This window comes from Gobio gobio (genome assembly GCF_949357685.1).
Source record: "Gobio gobio genome assembly, chromosome: 7".
Classification (NCBI taxonomy): domain Eukaryota; kingdom Metazoa; phylum Chordata; class Actinopteri; order Cypriniformes; family Gobionidae; genus Gobio; species Gobio gobio.
In genome coordinates, this window is record NC_137103.1 from 39,061,153 (window position 1) to 39,073,581 (window position 12,429).

Consider the following 12,429-nt stretch of genomic DNA (forward strand, 5'->3'; position numbering starts at 1 on the left):
TTTCTCTTTCTCTGAGAAAATGACAGGCCAGACGAGCCAATCCTGAAGTCTCCTGGTTTGACGTCCAAGCAGGAACGGTTACCTCCCTTTCCTCCGCCCAGAGAATCTGGCACGCCCATGCAAGCGCTATATTTGTGGCTTGAGAATGAGTGAACGCTGGCAGTTTCTCAGTGTTTGGATGTACAAATGAAAACATAAGTCTTTTTTCAGTTCCTTCTGATCTGTGATCAGTGATTTCTGATGTGTAGCTAATTATTTATTATTCGTGCACACGCTGCAGCTTCTCTCTCTCCCGACAGAACGGTGTTTTCGTGTTTTCTATCTTGTGAGTCAGTGTTTTTGTACGTCCTCGTCGCGTCTATCGGTTCTAAAATGTGCATACAGTCGTTTCTGCTCAACATCAACAGAGAAACATCTTTAGAGATAAACTTCACGTACACCGAAGCTCGGGCTGCACTGACAGGTCGGCCTACAACATCCCCGACCCCCAGTACTGCATCTGGCCCACAGCGGAGGCACCAAACGCGGGGCGAGATTAAGCAGAAGGGGGGTAAGCGTGGGGGTATCCGGCTAGACTAGCCAGCTATCCCCACAATAAGCTGGATTACACTCGATTACTGCGCTGTTGTGTCTTTGTTTGCGCTGTGTACTCAATGCGCGTCTCATAAAAATAATGCCATTATCAACACTTACTCGTAACTCGTTCATCTCGACAGCTGTAATGGTACTTTGCATGTGTTACAAAGTTGGTAATAATGATGAAGACAGACTCTGTGTGACTGGGACTCGTGTTTATTCAGAACTCTCAGATACAAACACAATAAACTTGCGCTGACTGACAGCGCTCTCATAACTCAGTAGTTACTATAAATAACTTTGTTAGCAATCGCTGAGCTCCTTCTCTGGTACGTTAGTGATGTCCGGTTCGCGAAAGATCTTTCTTTTGAACCGGTTCTTTTTAGTGAACCGAATCAGTTCACCAAATCGGACTGAATCGTTCTAGACGGTTCGCGTCTCCAGTCAGCTCTGATCCATAATTTACTAAAGTTACTAACTTTCTGACATGAGTGACAGTCCCTCCGACTAGAAATAGACTAATAACCTGAAGTATATGCTGTACACTCTAAAAAAAAAGGCTCGTAATCATAGGGGAACCTTTTTTAGTGCTATAAAGCACCAATTTTGGTGCTTCAGTGGTTCTTCAGCGGTTCTTCAGAGGTGCTATACAGCACCTTAGTCGAAGAACCGCTGAAGAACCTCTGAAGAACCGCTGAAGAACCTCTGAAGAACCACTGAAGAACCACTGAAGCACCAAAATTGGTGCTATATAGCACTAAAAAAGGTTCCCCTATGATTACGAGCCAAGAACCATTTTTGGTGCAATATAGAACCTTTTTTTTTTTAGAGTGTAACTACAACCGTTCACTGAACTGAGACTGACAGAACTGATGTGAAGTGAACTCGGGTCCATCCGTCTCTCGGGCAGCAGCTCGTGCCTCGTAGACCTCGTTAAACCACGCCCCCTCCGCTCATTTCAAATCCAAAGATGTCAGCCAATCACAACAGTGGGCGTTTTTACTGAAGTCTCACCGCAGACACGCCTCTTGAAACAGGGCAGTCAGCCACAGGGCAAACATCAGTATAGAAAAAAATACCTTTTATTTCTAAATTATGACATTTTATGATGTAAAATCATACTAACAATATAAGTACACCTCAGGAAACATTATAAAATAATAGAAAAATGCCATGCCATGGGACCTTTAATGTACTTTGTTTATTTATTTGTTTACAGTCTTCCAGGCAGACCTCAGCTAAAGTGTAGGCTTTGTGAGAGAGACCTTTTACGGCTAGCTGCATGTTTTAGCGAGTTAACTAAAGTTCATTGTCTCAGCTGTCAGCCAGCCAGCCTGTTGTTGCACTACTTTAGTGGGATAACTGGACAAACAAACCGTATGGTTTTAGCACTACCAAAGATCCTTTATCAACTGTTACTGGTGATAGGCCTACTTTGGCCGCGCAGGTTAGTTTATAGCAGGTGTTGTCCCGAAATTCGACTGCCTGCCGCGCGTGCGCGCGCATGACGTCATTCGTTGACATCGGTGCAGCCAATGAATTTAATATGTTTGTGTTGCCCTTTCATTTTCATTTAATTTTATTTATTGTATGTAGTTATTGTGACCTTGTGCTGATAAACACTGTTTGTTAAATGTTTTGAGAATATATTTAATTGTTTTGTATTTTTTAAATCCAATTAAAATACTGTAAAAATGAATGAGTTTCCTCTTCAAAGCTTCTTGTAACCAACATTTTCCACCCAAGTTACAACATCAAACGTTCAAAAAAACATTAAGAAATAGTGAAAAGTAAAGTTGAACTGAAATGAATACTCCACTTGGGGTATGGTGTTGTTGTTGTAGTTGTATTGGGTTTATCAACACAACGTATAAGGGAATGTGTGAATTAACCCTACATCTTTCGGACATTTTTGTGTTTTCTTTTCTTTTTTATTTTCCCCATGTTAGTGCCTACTGCATACATTTAGGCAGAAGTGTGTATTTTTTTTGGAATTGTAATATTTCACCCTTATATCCTTTCCTAAATATTTGACGCTATGTAAACACAGTTACACTGGTAGGGCCTTAATGACAAAATGGCCCCATTGAAACCCTTAAAATGGCTATTTTTAACCGAAGGCCATTTAACTATAAAATGATGCAGTCTTTGTTAAGCTTCAAAATCAAATGTTATATACTGTAGCTTCATTAAATTATGCAGCTATAATTGTGTGGGTAGGCTTTGTTGGTTCTGATGTCAGAGTGTGGTTATGTGTGTACTAGAAATTGTGTGCATGTAATATTTGAGATATAATACTGTACTGCAAATAATTCAAATGTGTACCAGTGGAGCTTTGCTGGCATCTAATGGAAAAGATTTGGTACTGCGCCCAAATAAAATCTCACTGAAAGCTCACTTTTTGAGCTATCAACCTCAAATGTAGAACACAATTTGTTTAGATTTATGACTTTTGATTTTCTAGCAGTTTTTGAGTTCAACATGTTTTATAAAGTACATATTTTATATAAAAAATTGTTCATAAACAATTTTCATAAGCTTTTCGATTTCTATTAGTGCAATATAATCCCATGTGCAATCAATTCTGCTTAGTTCTGTAAATAAATTATTCTCATTTCTGCTGCCTATTACCCAGGGTTGCCAACTCTCACGCATTTGGCGTGACACTCACGCTTTCAGGCTCAGTCTCACGCTCTCACGCTGCCCAACTGAATCTCACGCCAAATTGCCAAACCTGATTTTGATATTAAACAATGTCTAAGCTTTTACATTTTTTTAAGTTTTAATGCGAAATTCAAACAATAAATAGCGTTTTGGCGCTAATATGGCATAACAGTTAAAGCCAGAGGCGTTGAAAAACGGAGTTGCGGCATGCTCTCTCGTCTCCCGGTGGCGCGCGCAGTCACGTGCTTCACGGAGCGCTCAATACTTCTAGCGCTGTGTCAATACATTTTAATGGATTGATACACCACAGCTCCACTTAACAGGTGTTTGCAGCAAGTTTTGGTAAACAGTACAGCATAGTGTGCATTGATTATTACATCAACCATACAGGATCGTTTTATAATGGAGAGTAATGGAGATGCAACAATGTTAACATTAATGTTAATGTTTTTTTATTGTATTTAGCCCTCAGGTATTCCATACTAATTGGTCACACTCATACTCATTGATGGTCAAATGTGACCATACACCTTAACTATTTTTCAATTAAATAAATGTTCTATATTTTAGTTCAATAATATTTATTGAATATTTTGAGGAGATCTTTTGGTACTAAATACTATTTGTGCAATAATTATTGTCAATTAATGACCACTTAAAATATTTTTCTTCTAATATTTGTATTATTTATAATATATTACAATTAATATAGTAATAAGATTAAATTAGAGAAGTATTATTCAAAGAGGCAAATTAGAGTAATTTTGCGGCTCGAAAAATAATAATTTCCATTTGTAATGCCATTACCCACTGGTGCCTTTATGGCTCTTTAATCAATATACATGTATCTAATCTAGTTGCTCAAAAAAGTATTGCAGTTTTGCATTTTGCATTTTAATAAATATTTAGATATGATGAAACACTAGATTTCTTTAAATGCAAAATTTAAAAATGTTAATAATGTACATATCCTTATTTCCTTATATGTACAGTAGGCTATGAATCGATACTGAAATCGAAATCGATATACCGTAGTATACCGCCCCCTCGGGAAAGGGAAATCTCACTCCAACCTGATCTTAAAAGTTGGCAACCCTGCTATTACCCCCTGCCATAGTATATCAAATATAATATCAATTTTAAAACAGTGCACAAGCATCATACTCATGCTGGTGATTTCTGCAATGGAGTGTGTATGCTGAGAAGACTATGACTGTAGAAGGTAAGAGGTTTCCAGTGGTCCAGTATTATTTAGTCAGTATAAAAAAAAATGGACCTGCCAAAAGTATTCTGCCCTCTACACCTCTAGACATTTCTGGCTGGGAAGTGTGTTTGATGAGAAGATTGTGTCTAAATATATTTACAAAATAATAAATATTGTAAAATATTATTACAATTCAAAACAATATCATATTTTAATGTACTTCAGATGTAAATTATTCCTGTGATCAAAACTGAATTCATCATCATCATTACCCCAGTCTTCAGTGTCACGTGATTCTTCAGAAATCATTCTCATATGAGGATTTGATGATCAACAAACATTTATGATCATTATTAATGTATTTTTGTGGAAACCATATTACATGTGTCTTCCATGACTCTTTGAATAGAAATAGAAATTTATCTTTTTTTTAAAGAATGTTAATGTAACAGCTGTCAAAAAAATGTCACAAAATGAGATTTGAAAGTTTGTCGTGACGTGGTGTAACTTGGGAGGAAACAATTTGGTTACAAAAAGCTTTGAATAGCAAACAGTGCAGAACTTTATTTATTAATTTTATTTATTCGTAATTTTTTTTTTCAGCTGACAGCTGAGACAATGAACTTTAGTTAACTCGCTAAAACATGCAGCTAGCCGCAAAAGGTCTCTCTCACAAAGCCTACACTTTAGCTGAGGTCTGCCTGGAAGACGGTAAACAAATAAATAAACAAAGTACATTAAGGCGTGTTCTTACCTTTGTGTAGAGGCTCTACGGTTTGCATGCAGGCTGATGTTGTTGATGATGGATCTCATTGATGTTGTTGCCTGCCTACATCCGGGTGCGCGCAGCAGTCCTTGCAAACAACTAGTCAAAGTGTATTTACATCCGCAACAATCGATCATAGACTAGTTAATTCACCATTCATTGGGATTTCTGATTTTTATATATATATGTATATATATATATATATATATATATATATATATATATATATATATATATATATATATATATATATATATATATATATATATATATATATATATATATATATATATTTATTATGTTGGTTTGTGTAGGTTATTAGGTTATTTGCCATGTTGATATGAACCTCCAATGAAGTTGCACGTCATTATTACGTCAGACGTAATTTCAATCCACTCTTAAACGAAATGAGTTTGGGGGTCAGTTCTACTCATAAACTAGAGCTAATCTTGTCTAAATAATGAATAGCTGGGAAACTACTTGAGTGAACTTAAAACTTTTGTGGTGCCTGAACAATATTGCAGCTTTGAGTACAGCTCTGCAATTTTATTGAGTTTAGAACACTGTTGGGGAATACAGTGTACAATATTTAAAATAGCATATCTGCATTAGTTATATTCTCACTTTAATTTACAGCGCAATCCCTGCAGTGCAAAGTTTTTAGGTTAACTATAGAATAGACTAGGATTAGTGTGTGTCGCTTGCGCAAGACTCGCGACGTGGGGAGGCACTCCATTGTGATGTCGGTCAGCCATTATCGGCACAACCCTAATGGAAGTAATCCAAGTATTCAGAATACGTTACTAAGATTGAGTAACGTAACGGAATACGTTACAAATTACATTTTTTGGGCATGTATTCTGTATTCTGTAACGAAATACATTTTGAAAGTATCCTTCCCAACACTGCCTGTGAATTGTGAAGTTGTTGTCACATGCTCAGTTTGTTTTGGTTTTCACTTGTCACCTTGTCAAGGTTCACATTTGTTCATCATTAGTCTGTGTTCCTGCTTGTTTTCAGTTCAGTGTCCGGTATTGTTTGTGTTTATGTTTACACGCTGTCTCGCATGTTGGCTTTGCATTCGATTAAACCTTATACAATTCCCTCATCTTCTTCCTCATTGAACCTGAGCATTACAGAAGTTCAGAAAGTATATGCCAGTGTCAATCATGAAAAAAACATATGAAATAATATAGGATCACATTAAACAGACAAATATGAAAGATAAGATTATTTATTAACCACATTGGCACTGCTTGAAAATTAGTCTGTGCAGTTTCTGTGTCTGTTTTAAGAGATTTCCCCACAGTCTGTATAGACTAAGTCACTTGCGCAGCAGTTCCTCTTCTCTTTCTCTGTACGTCACCCGCTAGTGGTCACAGCCAAACAGCTCCTGAGACACCTTGTGCGGTTCAGGCATAATTCTGGCCATCATCATAACCTTGGGACTTGCATAAATGTAGTAATGGTTACCGATGACAACCGTCACACCCTTGGGTCCGCACATTCCAGCATCGATCCTTCTGAATTGTGTTATGCTTCCTTCGTTCGCTGGCACACGCGGGGTGGCTTTTAAGTCAACTTCATAGATTGTTTGACCTATAGTAGAAAAGACAGTGAGCTTTCTGTCACAAGAGGACAAAAGCTTGTAGTAAGGATATACAGTAGGCCTGCTTTGAATATGAACAAGCATTCCAGTGATTATACCTTTGATGACATGAGCAATGTGTTTGTCTGCACACACAAAGGCAGCATCTACGGGACCCTCAATTCCCAGCACCTCCTTCAGGGTTTTGGGGTAACCCTCTAGGTGTGTGTGAGGCTCTCCAACTTTGTACACAAACACTTGATTATCCTGTGCATGGAATAAAATATTTGCAACTCTTCTGGCAGGATCGTTTTATTTAGCAGAATATCAGAGCATTTACTGATGTGTCCAGGTCGCTCTCACGCACCATGTTTTGCTGTAGAACAGCAAATGCGAGTATATTTTCTGTCTTCTTTGTGATATGAAGAGTGTGCAAAGTAACGTATTTTAGCTACTGTGAAAGTGAAAAGCACATAAAAGGCACAATACCGGTATAAACATGAATATATGTATTCAATATGTGTCACATGACTAAACTTACGTCATAATTTTCCTACACTGCAATGCGAAAACCACATTTTCAAAATTATCCACTTTGGAGAGCGTTTTCAAAAAGCGTAGTCTTCTTGCTAAAAACTTTTACCTGCATTAATAAATAATAAATATCTTATGCCTCCTCTTTTTCTATTATTTGAATAACAACATAAAGACATAGATCCAGTTCATTTGCAGTGCACTGACAGCATAGTTTTATATAATTAGGTCAATAAAATAAAAATGAATGTGTTGATAAAAAATGTGTTTGTGTGCGAGTCTATTTTACATTCTCGATGGTTTAGAATTGAACACTTTCATTGCTGTGTGGTTTTACCTGCATTATAGTATAAGAAATCTCTCAGGACTTAGGATAAAATTTGTTTAATAATAAGGTTAAAAAATATATTTTAAAAAAACCTAAGATAAATACTTTGAACAAAATTTCGCGCTGCAAATGATAATCCGATTTTGACCTATGCCATACTGACATGATATTCATCTACATTTAAATGATCTCATGGATGTGGCTGTTGTGGTTCATGGTCATAGAGGCACCAGCTGCTGCAGTAAATGAGGCATATTCAATCGACTTTGACAGTTCTTTTACATTTAACTTCTTTAAATGCAGGTTACCCGTCATGTACAGTTGCCCTAAAGCCGACAGGGCTTGGGCCCATCTTCGCTGCTTGCAGCTATATTTGTTATTATTATGTGATTTTGCTTTTGCAAGTGATTTTACTTTTATAAAAACATTTAATAAACAAAAGGTTAATATTGTGTAACTTACAGTATGGCCAGTAACGTTGCCTGTTTTTGTTCTGCCTATGAAAAAAAGTTCAAAACAAATTATGCGAACAACACATATCTGAGCAACAATTCACATTTTCAACTAATCGGTTGAATTAATGATTCACTCATAAAGGCTTCATTCCTCAATAAATAATATTGCTTCTCAATTCGCATCCATCCTAAATAGTAGCCTGTTCAAGATTGCTGATCTTGAATAGGCCAACTATTTATGGAGGATATTATGCCAAATGAGATGCCAGGTATGTGTTTTTGAAGGAATCGTTTGAATGAATGTTTCTTGCCTTATAAGCTTAGACTAGTCACTTGCCCCCACCTACTGGTGTAAGGATGTAACCTATCACTAAAAGTCAGTAAAATCCCTACAAAATAACAATAGGAAACTCACCTCTGAAAGCATATACACTGCCATCGTCATCAGATGTAATAGCATCCAAATGCACACGACTGCACTGTTCTCTCTCAATGTGGTCATCAGTGTTCTTATCTCCTGAAGGAGACACCAATAGAGGCACCCTATAAGACTCCAAGTTCTACTTTTTTAATGCCAGAATGCTTCTCAAGCCTTAAAACTTTTCCACACTTATTACACTTACCAAAATGTGAGCATCTCATGAAGTAATCACGGCTTTCCTTTGGATATTTGCCATGGACTTCTCCTGTAATGGGGTCAAACTTGGAGAACTGATGTCCATGGAAGCAGTAATAATGATCCATGTAACAGAAGGCTCCTGTGCAGTTGGGCATGCTCTTGAATTCCTTTTCATCAACCTTCTTTGTCTTCATATTGAAGTGGTAGATCTCGTCACCTTTGGTGCATTATGAAGAAATTTAAACCTACAAAATCTCCTCAACATACTGTCCTTATATTTTAACACAGAAATGTCTACGATATTAAAATACCTTTGAAAAAGACTACGGTGTCATCAGTACAGTCTGGCTTGGGACACTCCACAGCAGCATCCAAGTGGTCAGGAATTCCAGGGAAAACTTCAGAGATATCTTTGGGATAGCCCTTCTCCAGTTTGTGCTTGTAGTAGCTGAAGACCTTGGTGTCCTTTAATGGTGTTAAAGAAGACATTAGATTACTTTTCTGGTGTTGCTGATACATAAAGCAAACGTTACAGTGGTTTTGACAAATAAATTGCACTTAAGGTCATGTTAAACGTACCAGGAAGAAGAACTGGTGGTCATGGTGGTCTGGGCTATCTTCAGAGTGCATGCAGAATGCAGCATCCACATGTCCCAGGTGATGATGGTCGTCCAGCTCAGGGAAAGTTTTATTAGACAGCTCAGCCTCGCCATGGAAGCCCTTGAACAGGTGGTCACCTTTGGTCAAAAGTCAAAGAGAAATGTCAGTTAAAGGGCCACTCATTATGTAAAAAAAAATTATGCAATTCCACATTCACTCTAAAGAACATTAAAAATGTTCATTATCACCATTTTTCATCTCTCACCCTTGAAGAAATAAGGAACTCCCTCCTCGTTCACAGTGACTGCATCAAACTCTATTCCTCCACAGCGGTCAAGCTTAGCGCCATGGTGCAATTCATGCTTATGTCCTTCAGCATGAGCTTTGTCTGAACCCAAAAAATACATATCATGAAATATGCGTCTTGATGAAATCAGGATGTGCTAATGAATCACTTTCATCTACTGCCCAAGAGTAGTTCACTTTAAAATGAAAATTATGTTTTACTCACCCTCAAGCCATCCTAGGTGTATATGACTTTCTTCTTTCTGATGAACACAATCGGAGTTATATTCATAAATATCCTGGCTCTTCAAAGCTTTATAATGGGGTCAAATGAGTTTGAAGCTCAAAAAAGTGCATCCATCCATTATAGTACCCGGTAGCCTATAACTTAAGTGACATGCGATTTTTATTTCTTTTTTATGTAGCCTACTGTATGTTTTTTTGTCCAGTTAATGCAAGTGAACAAGCATGTAAAAGAAAAACAAAATGACTTGTGAATATTTACAGATCTTCTATGCATTTATATTGGACTCATGTCTGATTGCACTGCAAAAAAAAAAAAAAAAACATTTACAGAACTACATTTAAACCAGTAAATCCCACAATGCACACCGATACTAAAATCTGTTTCGTACCTTTTTATGTAGCCTATATCATTGTGTTTGGGGCCAGGTTAAGTATGATTGCAAGTGAAAGAATGTTAAAGAAAAATGTGTACAAATCTTCTATGCATTTATATTGGACTCATGTCTGATTGCACTGTAAATAAAATCCTGTTGTTTTTACAAAAAAAAGAAAAATCTGAATAATTCTGTGAACATATTATTTACAGAACAACCCGTAAATTCAGCAATGAACACCGCTTCTACAATCAGTTTTGTATGTTTAACATGCATTAACAACCACCATAATAATGCAGGTGGTAAAACATGTAGTGTTTCGGTCACCATCTGAAACAGGGGCCCGTTTCAGAAAGGAGGTTAAGTGAAAACTCTGAGTTGGTTAACCCTAAAATAAGGGAAACTCTGGGTTTTCTGTTTCAGAATGGGAGGTATGTCAAACCCGAGAAAGCAGGGTGAGCCAAGCCCGTTTCTGAAAGAGAGGTAACTTATACTCAGTCAGTTACCAGGGCAACTCTGTGAACCTAACCTGGTCAGAAGCAGGTTTTCTTTGGTAAACCCAGAGTTTCTTTCGTTCTCCTCCCCCTTTTTAAAGCACCAGCAGTGTTTAAATACTTTATTCATTCATTCAAACACCACAAATGCTTTTCTTACTGAGTATTTTGGTCGTATTTCAAGTATAAATATAAAAAAAATTATAAATTTAATCTAAATCTAAAGTAAGCAAAGTTTACTTAAAACAAATTAAATTATCTGCCACTTGACAAAAATACAAAGTAAGAAAAGCATTCTTTGCAGGAACATTCATTGGTCATATTTTCATCATGAGGACACTGTCAAAGTGACAAAAATGGCATGTCCTTTTATACAGGATCCTGACGTTCACTTGATAATCCTCTAGAAGTAACCTAATAATTCGAATTTCCTTTAGGATTTCAAGTGGTTGGATGCATTTATGACACTCATATTCCTATCATCACACTTTCTGAAAATGGATTACTGTATGGGATGGAAGGATACTGCCAGATGGTAGTACGAGATATATGGCATAACCACCACCACAGCTGTTAAATACATTTATTTACATTTTTATAGTAATTATTTCCTACAAAAACTTTATTCTTTTTCCTGTTGGGTGTTAATATTCTTCCTCCATCTCCTCTTCATCTGTCAGTGGTGCTGGAGTTTGGCTGGCCTGAGTAGAAGTCAAATGTTAATGTCATTACCCTGATTAATAAATGTAACAGGTGGGATTAGAGAACATTTCATTATGTGAAAAGAGCATAGACCCTTTTCACATTTCTGGGTTTCCGAAGCTGAAGTCGTCATAGTTGGGTTAACTCTTATAGCGGTGAATGAGAGAATACATTAAATATATATTTTTGTGTCTCCATTTGCTCAAATAGCAAAAGAAAAACTCCACAATAGTGATTTCACAACTTTCAAAAAGATGGAAAAATTAAAGTGAGATTGATAAATGCAGTGAAAAGAGAGAAAGATGTTAATTTTAACTATCACTTCCATAGACGCTGTATTAGAAACACTCTCACAGCAGCGGTAACTTGATTTTTGTAATTTGATGCAAAAGTGTTAGTGTTATAAATGTACATACATAAAAAAAAATAATACAAAAAACGTTGCAGGATTTACGATATTGATGACCATTAAAACACGTCATCACAGTCTGTGAAAAGGGTCTATGTGGGAAAAGCTGCTGCACATTGGACACTGAATGATATTTATTTAATATGTCAAATGTTTGTAAAGTCATTAAACCTACACCCATGAACATTTTATGCTTAAAGTTTTTCCTGATTGAATTGTTTTTTTTATTTATTTTTTTAGCTGCTGCCACATTCTTTGTTTGCCTTTTGGATACCATGAAAATTAAACTTAATTAAAATAATTAAGAATGAAACTTGTGTATTGACCCGGAAGTATGCAAACGTCTTTTTGTTGGGTGCTGTTGCCATGGTGAATCGTAATTTCGGAGATCCATTGATCGTGGCTTTTCATAGTTGGAGTGCATGAGCTTAACTCAGAGTCAGTCTACTCAGAGTTGATTGAACTACCTCAATTCAGCTGTTCTGAAACCCAAAACTCAGAGTTTCCCATCTCAGAGTAAGTCAACTCAGAGTTCAGCTTTAAACTCAGAGTTGGTTGAACATCCTTTCTGAAACAGGCCCCAGA

The 12,429-nt window shown here is 36.8% G+C and overlaps 1 protein-coding gene across 1 annotated transcript in view; it reads right to left on the minus strand.

Annotated features, from left to right (window-relative positions):
• Positions 1 to 6,429: 6,429 nt before the first annotated feature.
• The window catches only part of hpxa (hemopexin a), a 44,929-nt gene continuing 38,929 nt past the window's right edge, over positions 6,430 to 12,429 (minus strand). Inside the window, exons 12-20 of the mRNA XM_079820708.1 lie at positions 9,846 to 9,882; positions 9,600 to 9,722; positions 9,314 to 9,471; positions 9,046 to 9,199; positions 8,739 to 8,951; positions 8,531 to 8,632; positions 8,123 to 8,157; positions 6,918 to 7,065; positions 6,430 to 6,809 (exon numbers count right to left, since the gene is read on the minus strand). Of these exons, the coding sequence (XP_079676834.1) occupies positions 6,580 to 6,809; positions 6,918 to 7,065; positions 8,123 to 8,157; positions 8,531 to 8,632; positions 8,739 to 8,951; positions 9,046 to 9,199; positions 9,314 to 9,471; positions 9,600 to 9,722; positions 9,846 to 9,882 (1,200 nt within the window). The 3' untranslated portion in view covers positions 6,430 to 6,579. The remainder of the gene's footprint in view (positions 6,810 to 6,917; positions 7,066 to 8,122; positions 8,158 to 8,530; positions 8,633 to 8,738; positions 8,952 to 9,045; positions 9,200 to 9,313; positions 9,472 to 9,599; positions 9,723 to 9,845; positions 9,883 to 12,429) is intronic.